The 20,269-nt window shown below is 39.6% G+C and overlaps 1 protein-coding gene across 2 annotated transcripts in view; it reads right to left on the bottom strand.

Annotated features, from left to right (window-relative positions):
* Positions 1 to 260: 260 nt before the first annotated feature.
* Positions 261 to 20,269, bottom strand: part of RALGPS1 (Ral GEF with PH domain and SH3 binding motif 1) — a 606,537-nt gene continuing 586,528 nt past the window's right edge. For both annotated transcript variants that reach the window (XM_020984956.2, XM_020984955.2), the window contains 4 exons: positions 14,163 to 14,255; positions 12,950 to 13,055; positions 9,904 to 9,995; positions 261 to 5,535 (listed from right to left, as the gene is read on the bottom strand). In XM_020984956.2, coding sequence (XP_020840615.1) covers positions 5,506 to 5,535; positions 9,904 to 9,995; positions 12,950 to 13,055; positions 14,163 to 14,255 — 321 coding nt within the window. In that variant the 3' untranslated portion in view covers positions 261 to 5,505. The remainder of the gene's footprint in view (positions 5,536 to 9,903; positions 9,996 to 12,949; positions 13,056 to 14,162; positions 14,256 to 20,269) is intronic.

A 20,269-nucleotide genomic window follows, 5' to 3' on the forward strand; every position in this document is an offset into this window, starting at 1 on the left:
ACATTAGTCAGCAAATACACGATCTCATCACAAAGTAAAGACACACTGCAGGTAAAGGTAACACTAGTTTAGAATACAAACTCATTTGTGAAATCCTCTGGAGGAGAAGGATGGAAGATCATAAGCAGTACCACCTTACAAAACAATAAAAAGAAATCGATGGGAAAACATGTCTGAAGAAAGTCTGGCATAAAACTTGGTATAATGTAAGTTTACTAATAGTGGGGACATGTCATTTTTGGTTTTGATTTCCTAATGCCTAGCACACTGTCTTGCATATAGTTCTTAGTAAATGTTTATTGAATTGAAGTAAGTTGAACTAAGCTAGAATATCTGAAGAGCATTTAAAGATGAAGCTACAAGGAAGGAAATGGATAAAATATAACCGATCTGTTAGCATTTCTATAACAAATTATTTAAAAAAGTAATTGATGACTTTGGAGCCATTAGATCTTGACTCTATTATCTTAATCTCTGATATGCTATATAAGGAAGTAGGATGGCCCTAAAGAAGATAAAGATGGGATAAATAATTATAGGAGACTAACCACATAGAAGAAACCCATGCTGGAGGCAACATGATTTTGAAAGCACCAAGTGATTGACTTTAAAAATAATTGAAAAAGGGGAATATGCCATGTGATGGGGGAAAATTATGGACAGTGTTGTTACCAAAAAAGACAATTAAGCTGTGAAAAATTCCTGATCCATATGCCCAGTTTTCACTTCATGAGAATGACTTGTACATGTATCAAAAAGTATCTTTGATGGGAATATGAGAAGGGAACAGGCAAGTTTTTGTAAATGATTTTCTATACCAGATTTCATCTTCACAGCCACATGGCTGAATAAGAAGTGTAGAGAATACAGATCACGTTGTTTTTTGATGATGTAAAAGGCATTTGATTCAGTAGAGTTAAACAACCTTAAGAACTCTTCTCCCAAAAAGATATCTCCAATGGATATGTTAAAATCACATAAAATTCATGAATAGATTTATACACAGACCTAATTTTGTTCAAGGATTCTCCCATTACCAGTATCAAAAAAAGCAGAAAACAGGGAGATATGCGCTCACCAAAGGTTCCACCAATGTTATGGAAACTGTCCTATGCAGAATTCAAATGAGATATAGATTCCCTATAGATGTTGAGGTCTCCTTTACAGGTTCCTGTTTGCACATAACATTGTGTGGTATTGTATCAAGTTCCAGACTACTACAGAACTTCTTCAGTGAGATGAATGACCATGCAAAATAGATCAGTTTAATTATCCACACGGAAAACAACAAATGGATAAAGAATGTCCATTGTCCAAATTCTGATTTGTCATTGGTAAACAGTCCATTGTGTTAGTACCTCAGTACCACATAGCTCAGATAAGCACTACACATGGACATTGAACTGGGTCCACAATTGCAAAGGAAGAAAACAGCAGGCTGGGTTGGATTTGGGAACTCTATAGTACTTTCAATGATTCTAAGATGCTCTTTGATTAAAAAAAAAACCTTATCTTTTTTAATACTGATATTCTTCTGGTGAAGTTCTATGGTAGGGAATCAAAGAATACTATAATTTATGAAGAATCAATCCCAGGTAACCCAAAAGGTAATGGAAAGATGCATGTTGAGTGTAAACAGGTTGTAGTATATATTAATGATGATTTCTGTGCAATATCATTTTTGTTGGTATCACCTAGGAAAAATAGGGTCAGAAAAGGAGGGGGTCTGGTCAGGTAGTGAGACCTAGAGGAAGGAATTTAGATCCTTCAAAGATTTATGGGTGCATTTGGATAAGAATCACTCAGGATTAATCAATACACATACTAAGGCTCTCCATCTATCAGTTCTGGGCATTTTCTCTGGCTGTCCCATAGGCCTGCAATGGTCTCCCTCTTTATCATTGCCTCCTGTCTTCCTTCAGGTCCCTCCAAAATCCCACCTTTTGCAGGAATCCATTTCCTTTCCCTCTTAATTTTAGTGCCTTCCCTCTGTTAATTTTTTATCCTGTATATAGCTTGTTTGTATACATTTGCTTGTTCTTTGTCTCCCCCATTAGACAGTAAGCTTCTTGAGAGCAGGGATTATCATCTTTTTGTATTGAGGCATACTGGCATAGTGGATTGAAAGCTGATCTCTGAGTGAGGAAGATTTGTGTTTGAGTCCTATGTCTGGCATATCTGACTGTGTGACCCTGGGCAAGTCACTTCTTATTGCTCTCAGTAGCTCTTTAAGACTAGGAATTCCGCAGAAGGTGCTAATATGTACTGGTAGAAGGTGTTTTCTCATAAGGAGTTCCTTGTGACAGGCCCTGGCCCTCTCCCTATCCCCTACATGTGCCAGGATCTATCCTAGTTACTGAGGAGTTAAAAACAAAAATAAAGTGGTCCCTGGCCTCAGGGAGTTTATATGAAAAGGCACACCTGGATTGTAATCTGTACCATTACAGAGAGTATAACTGCACTGAGGAGGTCACAGATTCAATTCAGTAAACATTTATCGAATAAAGATTTAAGTAGAGTTTTTGTAAAGTACTTAGCACCATGGCTTGCACATAATAGGTGCTTAACAAGTGCTTATTCCCTTCTAGATGCCTTCTATGTGCCAGGTACTGTGCTGGGCACAGACAACACAATACAAAAAAAAAAATGGATCCTTGAAGCATTTAATATTTCCATGGATAATATTTCATTAATGTGTACTTTTCCTTCCCTGATACGGATGTCAGCTCTTCATTTCTTAATAATAATAATAATAGCTAGCATTTATATAGTACTTTAAGGTTTGCAAAGTGCTTTACATTACCACCGCATAATAAAGATGATTTTTACAAATGTGCAGCCCCACACACTAATTAGCTGGTGTCCCATCTTCTAGTCATGAGCTCTCTGTGCACTTAGGCCGGGTAGAGAATCATGGAAATCTCATAGTTAGAAGGTACTTCAGAGGTTATGCAGTCCAGCCCAAACCTGAAGCAAGAATCTTATCGACAATATCTTCTGAGGGGGGCATCCTACCTCTGTGTAAAGACCTCCAAGGGTCTGGAATTCATGGCCTCCTGAGGCAGCCTATTAAAGCTCTTATTGTTGGGAAGTTTATCAGTCTCTCAGACACTTACACCCATTGCTATCAGCCCTGTCCTCCCAGCCTGAGAAAAATCAGTTTTCTCATCCATATGACAGCCCATATGGAGACAGCTATCGTGTACCTGCTATGTCTTGTCTTCTTCAGACAGTCTCTCAGAAAGAAGCTGAAGAGGGGCAGCTAGGTGGTGCAGTGGATAGAGTACTGGCCTTGGATTCAGGAGGACCTGAGTTCAAATCCAGCCTCAGACACATAACATTTACTAGCTGTGTGACCCTGGGCAAGTCACTTAATCCCATTGCCTAGCCAAAAAAAAAAAAAAAGAAAGAAAGAACCTGAAGTGCTTTAACCAGTCTTCCCATGGTGTGCTTTCCATCCCCCTCTTCATCCTGCTCACTCTCCTCTGTGTGCCCTCCATGAGGAACACTGACACGCACAATCTGGTGAAAGCCTCCCTTGTACTTTAGACTTTTCAACTTTACCCCTTATAAAAGTTGCAGAAATTTCATTACATTTTTTAAAGCCATTTAAGGGTGTCATTAACAAAGCTGACACAGACATTTAGAAAACTAACCTTTCAAAAACTCACCATGGAGACAGTAAACAATTTAGATTTAAATTTTTACAAAATCCACTTATCGAATTAAAGCATATTTTAACACACCTACTAGGCTGCATGTTCCTGGTGGACAGGAAACATCATATCCCATTCATCTTTGTATGTCCCTAGAGCTTGACAAAGGGCCTCTCATGTAGTAAAGGTCAATATGTATTTAATGAATGAATGAATGAATGAAAAAAATCAAATTAGACCAAAGGAAACACATAGGGAAAAAATTCTGTCCTGTAATGGGAATAGTTCCCCTAACAGAGGGCTTGGTTTATCATCCCATGACCTAGTGGAGGCTTTGAGGCCCCTGCTGCCTCCCTTCTGGACTCCCTGCCTCATGGGTCCTCAGAATGGTGGGTCCGTAGATTTGCCAGTGCTGCTTTGGAATACGTGGTAGGCAGGATTCTGGGAGATCCCAGGCAGGTCTCAGTGTCATTCAGCAGCCCTGACTAATCAAAACCCCAAACACATCAACTATGGCAGTGGAGATGGGTGAGCAAGATGTTTAGCCCAGCAGGAGCCAAGGTGGCTCTGCTGGGAAAAAAGCCCACCACTGTTGTCACCCCGAAAGCTACTCTTGTGACTCTTCTTTCCCAGCTTCTCCATAGCTGCCTTTCATCTCCCCAAAGCCTCAGCCACACTGGGACAGTTGGAGAATAGCTTTTTAAACTCTTTTTTTTTTAGCACAAAGGGCAAAGTAAAGGTGAACCCCAAAGTGCCCAGACCCTCCTCCACAGGAAAGGGAATGGGTCAAAAGACAGCTCATTTTCTGGGGCTGGGCCCTGACTTGGAAGACCTGACAATAATAAGGCTCCATGGATACCAAGTCAGAGGGAGTTCGAGATGCCCCAGGGAGCAGGCTTTGCAGAGGAATAGCACCCATAGTCAAAGAAAACAATATGCGATTTAAGGCATTAACTGTGTACAGTTAGAGAACCCAAGGGGAACATTAAACCAAAATGAATTAAAACCTTGATGATCAAAGAATCACAGAACCTCAGAGTTGGAAGGGACCTCAGGGGGCATCTTGTCCAACTCAATACCTGAATAAGAATCCCCTCTATACAGTGCAGCAGCTTAAAGACCTCCAGTGATGAACTCTTACCTTACCTGGACAGCGTTGTAATGTAAATCTAAAAAGCAGCTCCTTCCAACCAAATGAAGTGAGTTAGGTTGCAAATCTGGTGCCAAAATACATGTTTCCCAAATAGCTCACATATGGTGGAGATGTCTGGGGAGTGTGTGTGTGTGTGTGTGTGTGTGTGTGTGTGTGTGTGGTGTTATACAAAATCAGAGGCAGCCACATTGCTAAGCAACTCAGTGCACTTAGGTTATAAAAATGTTGTTCCATGACATCTACTCTAATGGACACTTTGCAGCAAGTGAACAACTGCCTGTTGTCTTTGTGCATTAGAAAGAATTGAAAACCCAACATGGGCTAAATGTTCTTCAGTCACAGAAAGCAGCTTCACCATAAAAAGAACTGTTTATAAAAGGACAGGCAAAGGATGGGATGCCCAGTCTATGGTCCAGCAATTGTCCAGGGTTATTGGTGGCCACAAGTTAGCCCAGGATCTGTGGGTCCTGCAGCACAGTTTAATGGTTTCTTATAGTTAGTAGGAATGAGGAAGTCACTGCATGGGACACTCATGCGCTCATCAGAATCACTTTGAAGTTGCACAGCTGAGTGTGGGTGTGATACTATCTAGCAGCTGGCGTCCAAAGAATGATCTTCTCTAACTCTGTGTATGTGTAGTTTTCCTCCATCCTGCAGTTTGGCACTTTTGTGTCACACCAAGCATTGTGCAGCTGCTTATTCGAATGACATAAGGTTAGTAGGTACCTGAAAAAAAAAGCACATTGTTACATAAGTCTTGGTCTATTGAAGAAAGAATTATGAGGTTTCTTAAGATCTCAGAGCTAGAATGAGTCTCAAAAGGCCTTTGGTCTGACCCGTAACTGAGCTAGAATCCCCTTTAATTCTATTCCAGAAGTGAAGTGGTCATCCATTTTTAGCTCAAAACCTTCTAATGAGAGAGACGCACTATCTCACAGGGATGCTTAACTGGAGGGCCATAAACTTAAAAAAATTGATAAATGCATATCAGTATAACAACTTTTTGTAATCTGATGTATGTTATTTTTTTCATTTAAAAACATCATTCTAAAAGACTTTACCAGGTTGCCAAAGGGATCCTTGATCAAAAAAATGAAATAAAATTAAAGACTCTTACAGAGACAGTACACTTTCCTTTTGGAAAATACTGATTATTAGGGAAGTATTTTTCCTATCAAGCCAAAATTTGTCTTTCTGAAACTTGAAAACTTGGAACCACTGTTTATTTTTCTGCCTTCCAAGGTCAAACAAAAAAGTCTTTCTTCCAAATGGCAGTGTTCTGAATAGAATACATAAGAGAGTAGCATTCTATATTAAGAAGACATAGCCATGTGAGGAAATCTAGAAATTTAAGGAAGGAAGTAGGATGGATAACCTTTGGATAAAGATCTATTAAAGGAAAAATAGATGTGATATTGTCAAGAGAGTATACTACATACCATCTTTACAGAAGAGGGATATGGATAAGTTATTCTGTTAACATCATGAACCTGGCACGGGAGTACAAGACAGTAGTGATGGGAGACTTTTACCAGTTAGTTAGTGAATAAGCATGTATTAAGTGACAAATAAAAGCAAAAACATGGTTCTTGCTTCAAGAAGCTCATTTTCCAATGGAGGAGACATTGTGTAAACAAATGTATGTAGAAGTTGTATATAATGTAAATGGAGATAATCTGAGAGAGATGGCACTAAGGAGGGGGAGGGGAAGGCTTCTTTCAGAAGGTGGGATTTTAGCTGAGTCTTGAAGGAAGTCAGGGAAGCCAGGAGGAGAAGATGAGGAAGAAGAACATAACAAACATGAGGATATAGCCAAGTAAAAGCTCAGAGTCAGGAGATGGAGTGCTATGTTCAAGAAATAGCAACAAGGCCAGTGTCACAGAAAACCACTTTGACAGCTATGTATATGGATTGGAGTGGGGAGAGAACAGAGGCAGGGAAATCACAAGGGGCTGTTTTAATGGTCCAACTGTGAAATGATGAGAGACTGCACAGGAGCGGCAGCTGAGCGAGTGAAGAGAAAGGGATGTATAGGTAGATAGATATGGATATAAATAAAAATATACACACATAATATTTATGTGTACACATGTATATATAACCACATTTATATATGTATGTCTGTATGTATGTGCACACACACGTTTACCAAGTATCTATTATGTGCTAGAAACTGTACTAAGTGCTGGAGATAAAAAAAAAAGGCAAAAGCCGTCCCTGCCCTCAAAGAGCTTAAAATCTAATGGGAGAGAGAACATGCAAACAAATATATATCAAGCAATATACAGGATAAATAGGAGATAATTAACAGAAAGAAGGCACTGGAATTAAAAGGGGTTGAGGAAGGCTTCCAGGAGAAGATGGTATTTTAAAGTTGGAACTGGAAGGAAGCCAGAGAGGTCAGTAAAGACAGCATTCCAGGCATGGGACACACACACACACACACATACACGTATATGTACATATGTATGTATATATATGCATATGTATATATGTATATGTTGTGAAAGTAGAAGTAATAAGACTTGACAATAACTGAATATGTGGGGTGAGGGTAAGAGAGGAATAGAAGACAATACCAAGATTTCAAGCCTGGATGATGGGGAAATGGTGGTGCCCTCAGCAGTAATAGGGGAGTTCAGAACAGGGAAGGGTTTGGGTGGAAAATAAATACTGTTCATAATCTTCTGCCAAAAGCAAAGAATTTTATATTCTCAAGTTGTCTTAACGATAACTTCATTCTTCAGAAGTTGGATTGTATGACACAGAGGATTATTCTGGGCATGATTTGACCAACAGGGATGGATGACTGTTAGAGTATAAATAATAGGAAACTTGGAAGGAAGTGACTTCAAGAGACAGAGAGGATCACAGAAGATAAAATGGACAATTTTCATTTCATAAAATTAAAAACTTTTTGCACAAATACAACTAAGATTAGAAAGGAAGCAGTTAACTGGGAGAGAAAACGCTTTGCAGCAAATTTCTCTCATAGAAGTCTCATTGCCAAGCTATATGAAGAACTGATTCAAATTTATAAGACTAAGAGCCATTCCTCAATGATAAATGGTCGAAGGACATGAACAAGTAGTTCTCAATGGAAGTAACAATGACTACAAGCCAATATGACAAAGACATTTCAAATCATAATTATCTGGTGAGGCAGGTACTATTGTCATCCCCATTGTACAGGTGAGGAAACAGAAGTTAAGTGACTTGCCCAGGGTCACACAGCTAGTAGGGGCTTGAGGCAGGATTCAAACTCAGATCTTCCTGACTCCAAGGCCAGTACTCCATCCAATATTCCACTTTGTCCTCCATTACTGGGAACCTTAATGATCAACAAGTGGGTGATTCTAGTAATAGACTTAGAGGAAACCCCACCTGAACTGGTATGTACAGGATTTTGATCACAGACTTGGAAGGGACCTCAGAAGCCATCAAGACCAAAAGACTAGCAGCAATGGTAGAGTGAGCATTGTTTATTGGATGAATTTCTCAAATGTGAAAAGCTTGGATGCAGATTCCATTTCTGGAGATAATTCAAAACAAGATTTTAAAAAAAAATCTCCCTTGGGTTTTTTAAGTCTTCTGCTAGGAGTCTGAAGGCTGGGGCCACCTCCCTTCCAAATAATTTTTCAACAGTATTTTCTATATTATCTGAGAAGCTGGAGAGGGAACATTTCAAAGTTGGTATAGCAAGACAGAGTATAGAGGTGAACATCTCTGCAGATAGTTAGAAAGACTATTCTCCCCCCTCCCCCCTCACTACAACAACCAGTTCTTCTCTATCTTGCTTAGGCATAGCTTTGGCCTAAGCCTATGGGGGACCTGAGTACGACGGTGTTAGCAGCAGAAGTGGATACCAATCTGGATCGTGGGTTTTTAACATGAGATTCATACCTCCTTTCCCCCCGCCCCCCAATCTGAATTCATTGATAGATTTCATAGGTTCTTAGAACTTGTATGGGAGAAATTACATCTTTATTTTTGCTAATCTTCCTCAAACTAAAATTTAACATTTTCTTCAATTATGAAGTTTTTAGAAAAAAATTATTCTGAGAAGCGGCCCTTAGGCTTCACCAGACTATCAAAGGAGCTCTATGTCACAAAAAAGGTTAAAAACCTCTGATACAGATTCTTTGAAAGACTTAGATATAAACCCCATCAAAACATGTTTAAATATATAACTGTTTGAGATAAAGGAGGCTGTATCTTCATCCCTATGCTGCTAGCATACTCACCTACCTGCTAATCGTCTACCTGTCTAACTACAAAGAGGACAAAGACATTGAGACACCTTAGTATGGCTGAGATAGGATTCTGATTTTGACCTGCAACCAGCCACTTCCCATCATAGGCCTTCCCTTCTGGAAAGAGAAAATGATCATTGTATAAAAGGATTTATAGCTCTCAAGGACTTCAGATATCAGCTAGTTCAATCACCTCATTTTAAAGAAGGTAAAGAGGACCAAGGGCCTAGGAAGTAAAATATTCTGCCCTTGTTCAAGTAGCAAACAGCAGATTAGGATTCAAATCCAGGTGTGTAAACTCCAAATCTAGGACTCACTAGTCTGGACTTTAACTTAGTTCTAGAAAGTGTCACATGGAAAGAGCCAAGAACTATGACCTGGAGAGAACCCTGAAGCTGGGCAGAAATCCCAGCTCCCTCTCCTTACTACCTCTGTGTTCAAGAGTAAGTCACTTTATCTGTCTGGGCTTCATTTCTTCTTCTGTAAAATAATGAGGTTGAATTAGATAGATAATCTTGAAAATTTGTTCACCATATTCTATGTTCTAATATCCTAAAGTCACCTCTAATTCTAGAATTCTGTGTTAAGTGGTTCCCTTCTTTCTCTGTTTTTTATGTTCTAATGTTCTAAGCATCCTGTGTTTTAAATGTCTCTCCTGCTTTAAAATTCTTTCTTCTAAGGTGTCTTCCAGTTTCACATTCAATGGAGAGCTCTCACAGTATCACAGCTAGCATGCTCTGGGAATGCAGAGGATCCTGGTAATGACTGACTCTCAAAAGCTGTCCTCTTCTAGAACCTGAGGGAAGTCAATGAGGTACCAAAAAAACCTCGTCCCCCTTACCTGAGGCCTGTTGCTTTTACATGCATCATCCAAGTGCTTGTGCCACAGTATTGCGTGCAATCTGGAGCCAGTCTGAAACTTGTAAACATTGCCTACCACGTTAAAGAAGTTGTCAGGTTAGGAAAGGGCCAAACACAAAGGTCTCAGAGTTAAAATTAACATAAAGTTACAGATGGAGCTAGATAACCCAGGTGACTACATAGAAAAATGAAGTGATTCAGTCAGGCAGGCAGTCAATAAACATTTATTAAGCACCTACTATGTGCCAGGCACTGCTAAGTGCTCAACATACAAAGAAAGGCAAAAGACAGCTTCTGCTCTCAAGAAACTCCTGGTCTGAAGGAGGAACTAATATGTAAACAAACATATACAAACAAGCTATACACAGGAGAAAGTAGAGAGAATTAGAGGGATCAGGAAAGGCTTCCTATAGAAGGTAGAGTATTAGCTGGGACTTGAGGGAAACCAAAGAACCTAGTGAGGATATAAAGAGCTCACAGAAAATAGAGGTAGGGCCACAGACCTTGCTTGCCCCCTTCTAGTCTGGATCTGAGTGTAAGGATTATTCTTTCATCCCTAGGTGCAGTACTAATGGAGTCCTCAGCTATTCTCTTAGACCTAAGCCAAATGTACCCCGTTAGGGTCCAGTTTTTCCATTACTTGTGATTTTCCTTCCTCATCTTACCAAATGAAGCCAGCTTCCAGTTTCCTCATGTTATCCATTGATATAAACAGATATCCTATCAGGGGTTCTTGCTCTCCATGGAAACACAGAGATTGCATACAGTTCGCTAGACCTTTCCCTGATTGGGTTTGTTCTGCGGGAGACTGACACGTAAGTGGACCAAACGCTGTAGACCAGAAGGTCCCTGGTTTCCATGGTCTCGAGACAGCAGGTAGAGAGGCAGGTGACTGGGTCAGATCTCTAGCATTAAGCTTTGTCTGCCTTTGATATTCAAAGTATTGCCTTGACAAGAGAGGGGGATGATTCAATAAGGCTTTTCAGCTGCTTCACTTCCTCTGCTTCCCTTTCCTCCATCTATACACGCACATTTGTACTTTCTCTGTCCCAGTGTGTTGACAGCTCCTTCCCTGGTGTGCCCTTGCATGGTAAAGGACTAAGTTTCCTGCATGCAATGGTATACACTATCAATCACCAGGCATCTTTATGGGGTCATCCCCTTAATATAAGCAACTAGGTGATATAGTGGATAGAGTGCTGGGCCTGGAGTCAGGAAGACTCATCTTCCTAAGTTCAAATATGGTCCCAGACATTTACTAGTTGTGTGACCCTGGAAAAGTCACTTAACCCTGTTTGCCTCAGTTTCCTCATCTGTAAAATGAGCTGGGGAAGGAAATGGCAAACCTCTCTAGTATCTTTGCCAAGAAAACCACAAATGGGGTCACAAAGAATGAGACAGACTGAAAATGACTGAACAACAACCCCTTAACACAATCTTCTAGTGTCTGTTAGTTCCCATGGCAATCATTTCTTATAGCTCATCACTCCCTTCGTAAAAAATTTTTCTTGTGTTCTGAAGCTCCTCTAAACTTGGTTCGATGGCTCCCCGGCTCTGAGCCTCTTCTCAGGAATCAATATTTCTAGAGACTGCAACACTAAACTTCAAAAGCCAAGTTAGGCTGGTTTTGGCTGTATTATATAGTCGCAGCCAGAATGTCCCTGTGTTGTTCCTTCTACCCTCTCCAAAAGACCATACCTGTAGGTGAAAATCAAGTCAACAAGGCTCTAAGTTTTCATTGAGCTGCCATCCCATGTCCAGACATGAAGAAGAAGAGCAGCAGCAGCATATAATAGACACCATTTACATTACATGTCCAGAAGAGAGATCTCAAATGTGAATATTTGTTTTAAATTCATAATTTTCATATATTTGTGCCATTAGCACTGTTTTTGACTAATGAAGACTTCTAAGACTGATTCCATATTCATCTGGATAAAGGATGGAATGCTTTGGAGAACAGAAACTATCAGGTTTGCATGCTCAGGCCTGTGTAACCATTGTAAAAGACTCTGGAGTAGCCATCTTTTCTTTGCAAAAGCTTTTTCCTTCTTTTTTTACAGAAAGCCAACTATAAATATGTAAGAGGTACAATGATCCACTTGTGTAAGAATGGAAAAATCACAATATTTCTGGGTTTTTGTTTAATTTTCTGTAAAATAAGAAAATTGGATTAGATAATCTCTAATGTTCCTTCTGGCTCAAATCAGAGATTCCTGGTGCCTTATCTCTCCCTTGTGCAGTAAAGTTTATGAAATCTACCCTTCTGTTAGTTATGAAATTATCAACCCCTTTGCCCAGAGGAGAAGGTAATTTGAGATAGTTATTGTGGAAAGAATACTGGCTCTGTAACGGGAGGAACTGGCTTCAGTTCAAGCCTCTCTGGGCCTCTGTTTCCTCATATGTATAATTAGACTAGATAATCTCTGAGGTTTTTTTCTAGCTCTATGATCCTATAAGTGATGAATAGCCGTGAATGTAGTTCCTGAATGACTCCAAAGGAATTCTACCAATTGCTGTGTTTAACCTTATCTAATCTATTCAAGATCAGTGCATTTGAAGGGGCTTCTAGTCCCTTTCTCTAACTCAGTATAAAACCACACAGCCTCTAGAATGTGTGAGCTCCCTGGTGGTCAGTCTACTGTTCTTTAAATAGATCCAAGCTTCTAGGAGCAGTTCCCATGTACAGGTTCATTCTCCTAGGTTAGAAAAGATGGGGACAGAGTAGTTGGCCGTGAAGCACATGTATACATGTATTCTTGTGCCCTTGTATAAGTATATCCTTTAACAAATCCTGTAGTTAGGTCAACTTTGTCTATATCCTTTGCATTCAAACTCAACCAGCACATCTTATTGTTTTTTTTTTATCCTACAGTACCTTAAGGGCCCAGCGCACATAGTAAGTGATTAGTAAACATCTGTTGACTGAATGCTTTCGAATGACAAAATATTTGCTGACAATCACTGCTGAATGAAATGGGAACCATTCAAAGGGAAAAAAGGAGAGCATTTTCCAGTCTTCATACCTTTGTCAGGGTTATTCAACTGGAAAATATCAGGATGCTCAGGATCATCAGGTAACTGAACCATCCAACCAACAATGGAGACTTTTTTTCCAGGTGTGGATTTATACTGGAAGAGACCAAACACAATAACGGAAGCAGAGAGCAAATTCACATCTTACCAACTGTCAAAGTCCACACAATTTATTAATAATTTATCCCTCCATCTTTGTTGCCATTATTTATCAGTCCCTAGGTTACTCTCCCAACTTCTTCAATGACCTTTGTACCTGGTTCTGTCATCAGGATGAACACACTGACAATCTACAAATAACTCCTTAGCCTCTGCTAGGTTCAAGATGCCTTGTGAGGTAGAGAGGGGCCTCAGACAAACCCTATGATCTCATGGATCCAATTAGGGAGAAAGCATACACAAGGGGAAAGAGAACCAACAATACCAGAAATTATATGGGAAGGGAGAGAGCAGAGGGTGGTTAAGAGAATGATGCATTGGGATATAGAGGACAGGGGTCCAAACCCTGCTGTTACTTGCTACCTGTGTGATCTTGGGCAGATCGTTTAACCTCAATAGACCTCAGTTTCCTTATTTTTAAAATGAAAGGGTTGGAGTAGATGACTTTTAAGGTTTCCTCCAAGCTCAAAATCTATATTCCTAAGACTATTCTCAGGGATTTTAAGATTCATGTTGATAACTTCTAACATGTTATCCTTACAACCCCTCAACTTTCAGCCATATACTTCCATAGTTATGTATTACTACTGAGCCTCTGCCATGTTCAACATGCAAGGAGCTTACAGTCTAATTAGGGAGGCAACATATACATATGAAAAGAGAAACAATACCAAGAAGCATATGAGACTAAATTTATCTCATGAGACAAATCACTTGTGAGGTGCTCGCTTTTTAAATTTCTCTCACCACATTTGCCTATCCCTTCCATTTTCCTATGCCCTCAGACAGACCAAACCAAAAGCTTTTTAAATTTCAAATCACTAAAAAATTTAATTGGGATCCATTATGACTTTGTCCCTTGATTCTCAGTCTACCAATAATCTGGTTTCATGGACCTCCACTGCTTCGTAGCTCTGACTGGATGTGGCACTTTAATAATTCATTAGCACCCTTGGAAACCTCAGTCCCTGTATCTTCTGACATTCCCAATCTTGAAATCTATTGCCTTGGGACATCTTTATATGAAACTCATTTGTTACTTACATGTTTTCTGTCAGTACCCCGTAAGGACTTTGCTCCAAAGTATAGCAGAGTTGATCCTGACAGTGTTACCCAGTACCTGGACCACGAGGAAAGCTAGAGAGAGAAAATGAGCAAAGGTGAAAAATAATCAATAATCAGTAATTACTTTATGATAATAATAACATCAATAGTAATAACAGCGATAACAACTATATACAAATAGTGATTTAAGTAGACTTAGGTCAAACCCCACCTTCTACAGGAGACCTTTCTTGTCACCTCCACTGCTAGTGTCTTTCCTCTGAGATCATCTTCCAAATACCCTTGTATGTGTATAATTGTTTGCATGTTGTCTCTCCCAGTAGCATGTGAGCTCCTTGGAGGCAGGGCTTTGTCTTTCTTTGAATCCTCAGCACTTAGCACCATGTCTTGTACAGAGCAGATGCCTAATAAATATTTGTTGGCTGACCAACTAACTAGTAGTAGTCGACTGAGAGTTGTAGCAATCAGCTAGGTGGCTCAGTGGGTAAGCACTGGGCCTGGTGTCAGGAAGATCTGAATTCAAATCTAGCCTCGGACACTTATGACCCTGGGTAAGTCATTTAACCTCTGTTTTGTCTTAATCCATTGGAGAAGGAATTGGCAAAACCATTCCAGGCAAAACCACTTTGCCAAGAAAATGCTATGGATGGTATTGGTGTGCTGTGGTCCACAGGGTCATGGATCGTTGCCTAAACAATCGAACAGCACTGTACAATTGAACAGTGATGTAAAATTTATGGGGTGTTCTCACAATCACCTTGCCAGAAAGGTAATGGGAATATTATCCTTATTTTGGAGATGAGGAAACTGAGACTCGGAGAGGTCAAGTTATTGTCTCAGGGTCACGTAGCTAGTGTCAAATACGTAGCTATAGCTAGCTATATCTCTACACAGATAAATACATACATATAAACATACATATACACATACACATATTAATTCTTACATAATACCACTCGGAAGTTGGAAAGGAAAATAAAATCCACGTGGTAATAAAATGGAAAGGGGAGTTCTTTGCCCTGTCCTGATCCTACCCTCTGATCCCTTTAAAATATCATCTCTTTCTCAGTCCAGGCCTCTAGGTTCAGAACCTTTGGTTCCTCCCTGCTGAGGGAATTAAGGGGATGGGAGCAGCAAGTGATAGTGGGAATTGAGTGAATCACATTGACTCCATCTTGCGCCTCTGGAGCTAGCTCAGTTATGGGTCTAGTCAAATTTCTTTCTTGTGAGGAAACTTTATTCAATTGTGGGAATTGTGAGAAAACCTTATTGTATTGTTTGAACCTAGCCCTGTGTGGAGGGAAGCTGGATCACCTCTACTTCCTATTTAGAGATCCTTAACTAAGGACCTAGGTTATGCTGATCAGAAACCTGGTGAGATCCAAAGATCAATGCAAAGAGTTTTCTCACAATTGTACTTCTCAAGCAACCCATGTGTCTTATCTGAAAACTGGCTCCATATTGATTAATCAGCTATTGTTTCACGTTCCTTTGATTGTATACAGACGCTTGAGGGTGTGGGAGAGCTCTTTTTCTGATTTCAGGAAATTGTACCTGTTCACTCTCTCTCTCTCAACTTGGAAATTCCCTAATCTTTCATCCAATTAGAAATTAGATTACCTAACGGGGCCTCTCTCAACTTCTCTCTTCTAAGTTGGGCCTACTGTCTCCTTGACCTTCTTTCTCTCTTTTCCCGTCTGTTCAATTTTTGGCCTGTTTTTACCCTATCCTCTCCTTTCTGTGTCCATACTCATACACATGCTAGCTCTCCAAAGATGCCTGTCCCTCTTTCCCTGTCTGAAATCACTTGATTAACTATATTTATATGTATATGTATATATATACACACCTATACCCACATACGCCTGTGTGTAGATATGTGTACATGTTTATTCACATGTATAGATACATACATACATATATGTATACATATATGTATGTATATATTTATATATAGTATACACCTATACATATAAACACAAACATATGTGAATATGAAAGAGAAGGAACACAACTATAGTAACACAATGGTAGTAATATACCCAAAAGATTATTCCCTATTTTCCAATTAGATTTATACACCTATACATATATATATTTATATATAACATACATATAAGTATAAATGCATGTATGTGTATGTATATATGTGCATCTGTTCAGATGTATAAATCAATAGGTGTATACATTTATATATATGTGGTTGTTGTCCTTTATTCTCAAAGAGAACTAAAATGACATCACTTTGCTAGAGTCAGGTTCCAGCATGTCCGACTGTGGCTGATCAGACCAATACTAGCTCAGAATGTTCTACCACAGGTCAAGCACAAATAGTCCATGTGAACTTTTGGGTGGATTCTCTAAATTTGCACATCTTGCCCTTCTTCTGAGCTATTTCAATTCTGCTTTGCTCATAGAACACAGCACCTTTTCTGATGTGGGTACGCCATGTTGAGTGGTCCTGTGCCAGTGTCTCCCATGTCGCACAATCAATTCCAAGGTTCTTATGAGAGCATATATGTATAAATCTAATTGGAAAATAGGCAATAACCTTTTGAATATATTACTATATTTGTGTATACACATATGTGTGTACATATACTTATATGTGTATATATGCATATACATCTTTCTTTTTTTGCTATTAGTTAGAAATGGCCTTTCTATACCTATACTTTTTTCTTTTAGTATTTTTAAAAAGCATAAATGAATGGTTTATTTTGATGAAATTTTCTGTTTATTGATATGTTTCACCTTTGACAAATACTGTCATTGTATGACTCTAAGCAAGTTATTTAACTTCTCAGGGCCCAGGCAACTAAGAGGATAAATTACAGAGCAATTGCTGATCTGTACTGGTAGAGGGAATCCCTCATATTAATGAAATTATTAACTCCCAAGTTGAATAACTATACTAATTGTTTTGCTGATGTTCTTTATATTCCAAGTATAAATCTAATTTGAAAGTAGGGAACAATTTTTTGGACATATTACTATAGTTGTTTTGCTAAGATTTTATGTAAATGTTTTACATCAATATTTCTTGATAAGATTGGTCTATAGTTAGCTTTCTGTTTTATCCTTCATTGGTTTGGTTATCAGGATCATTTTTATCTCATAAAAGGAGTTTGGTTGAATGCCTTCTCTTTCAGAATAATGATTATAAGCATAAATATTAATTGCTTATTAAGAATCTACTTTTATATCCAGGAGTTTTAGTCCTTTGGTAGTGACTTTGTGGATTATTTGATTTTTGTATTCAAGATTGGTTCATTTAAGGATCTCTTCCTTGTTTTGCTAATTTTAGTGTTTTATATATCAGGGGAGGTTGGTGGTCACTAAGCCCAGTCTTTATGAGCATACCCAGAGTGCTGATGATGTACTTTTCTACATGGAAGCCTAAGAGCCTAGGGAAACTCACCATGGAATGTAATAGAAGTGCCTCAGAGAGGTGCTGGAGCATGTGTTGACATTTAGGAACAGGTTCTAGGTCTGTTAACCATGTAGTGAGCAGGAGGAGACTTTTTGAGTTGTCTTTGGGGTATGTTCAAAAAGCACTGACTTGTCAAAAGGACCCTTGCTTGTTTCTCCTGCTGCGGAGAAACCTTCTCTTCATGTGATCTCTCCCTGGTTGACAGTATCTGGTGAGACCCAGTGATGTCAGAGGAGAGGACTCAGGCCCTCCCGATGCAAAGCTGACATTTGGCCCTGTGAAAAGTCACCTTGGTTCTTTGCCTCAGTATTTGTTCTTCCATTTTAGGTGCAGATTAATCTGAAAGGTATGACCTTGTGACTTTTGAAAGGTCAGAGGTCTAGGAGTATAGGGGTCCAGGAATTGATTTCATGTTGGGTTTTGCAGTCACACCAACTTTGGGGCCCCAAGGAGCAAGGAGTGTCTTTTGTGACCCAATTCAGTAATAGCTGAGATGAGGAGTCATTCAACAGAAATCCTATGTTTAGATGAGAATTTGTGGGGACCAATACTATCTAGATGCTACAATGAGTCTGAGCCCACTCTCTCTAGGGACCAAGATGGTATAAAGGAGAGTATTGCCCCCCCCAGCTGTTGGGTTTTGTGGATGTTTTGTGCTTTGTTTTACATCCACAAAAGCTGATGGGCAAACCATTCTTCTCATATTTATACTTGCCATATCTTTGAAATTAATATCTCTTTGTAAAAACTAATTGGTGTTAAATACTTAAATGGAACTGGGATTCTAGTCATTGATGACTAACAGTGGGGCTGAGGAAAGGGGCTCAAACAGAGAGCAGTAGAGGAGATATCCTAACCCCACAGGGGTACCTCTAAATATAGTATCTAGAAACATAGTATGTAGCATAGCCAGAAACAATTACCTCCAAGTAAAGGCATTTACTAAGATAGCATGGTATGAATAATAGCAACACAACATAGCCCCCCAAAGCTTGGGGCTCATTCTTCCATAAACACATAGAGTTAGGGGGAAAGTAAATACTAACCTAGAGTAACCTGGTGTGGCCAAATCAGCTTATCACCAGTACTACAGAGCCTTCATATTCCTTCTTTTCTTATAAAGTCTTCATGCTGTTTCACTCTGGATACAATGTCTCTGCTGGTTGGGTTGCTCATCTGGGCTCCTTGGATGTGCACTTTTCCACAGCTTGACTCTCAAATTGTCCAGTCATTTTTCAGCTGTGTCCGACTCTTTATGACACTGTTTGGGGTTTTCTTAGATACTGGAGTAGTTTGCCATTCCTTCTCTAGCTTATGTTACAGATGAGGAAACTGAGGCAAATGGAGTTAAATGACTTGCCCAGGGTCACACAGCTGGGAATTGTTTGAGGCTAGATTTGAACTCAGGCAGATGAATCTTCCTAACTCTAGGCCTAGCACATAATTTACTGCATCACCTAGCTGCCTCAGCTAAATGCTAGAGCTAATTCTTTCTCAAAGCCACAGTCAGCTCTCTTCTTTGCTGCCAGAAGTCTTGCTCCTTGAAGCTGCTTTCTGCTATGGATGCTACCTGCATCTGTCTGCTTGGAGAGGGTGTGTCTTTGCTTTACCCCTTGAATTCTATGGCTCTCTAAAGTACTCCTTGTTGAATATGGGAATCACCCACTAGTTAGATAGTTGCTAGGTACCATGGCTGATGACAGGAAGGAGAGAGACTCTTCCCCCCTTATTGGCTTCTTGTAGAGGCACAAGGATCACCCTACATAATTGACCACCACCTTCAATACCTTGAAGTCTCTAACCCTTAAACTGTTTGACTACATCCAGGGCTTGCCAGGGTAAGTTTTTTAAAGGTCTCCAAGGACATGGCCAATTTCCTCTTAGCCAATGGATCAACTACTCTTCCAATTCAATCAGGGTATTCCTTTACACCTTGTAAAGGATGGCTTAGAAATAATCTTTGTATTTTGCTGGTATTTATATCTCTGTTATTTGCTCTTTACTTTTTGTGATAATCTCAACTAGCTGGAGAGGAAAACCAAAGTCCCTTCTCCCTCTATGCAAGCTCCATAACCCATTCTTTTTTTTAATAACATATGGTGAAATATTGACAATTGGTGTCTGCTGGTAGACAGAAATCCCCCAATATCTGCCTTCCTGAGTCCCTGGAAGCTGTGACTCTCCGAAAGGTCAGTCTCTCTCCCACCCTAATAGAATTGGAAAACTGAAACCTTGAAAAAGGGAAGATGTGAGCAAGAGTGTTAAAGATCTGTGATCCTATAATCAAGGTCGGGTTGATCAGAACAGTGATGAACTTACATCCACAAAAGAGTTTCACGGTGGGCCACAATTTCCCCCAAGCTTTTCATGGCTAACTTAGAAGCCTTCTTTTGTATCCCTAGCTAGAAAAAATGAAATTATGTTTGATGGGCAACCTGTCGGGTATTTTCTTTTCTTAGATTCAAGTAGTATGTTCCCAAGCTGCAGAGGGTAGCCAAGGTGACTAGCTCAGAGACAGACCTTGATAAAACAAACTGGATGTGGAATGAAAAAATCACTCAAGGCATGTAATATGATCTTGATGGAGATTAAGGAAGATAGGGGAGGATATGTTCTGCTAGTCACCAGTGCCAGAAAGATAACATAAATGGAG

Source organism: Phascolarctos cinereus, unplaced genomic scaffold, assembly GCF_003287225.1.
Source record: "Phascolarctos cinereus isolate Bilbo 61053 unplaced genomic scaffold, phaCin_HiC Scaffold_2;HRSCAF=192, whole genome shotgun sequence".
Taxonomy (NCBI): Eukaryota; Metazoa; Chordata; class Mammalia; order Diprotodontia; family Phascolarctidae; genus Phascolarctos; species Phascolarctos cinereus.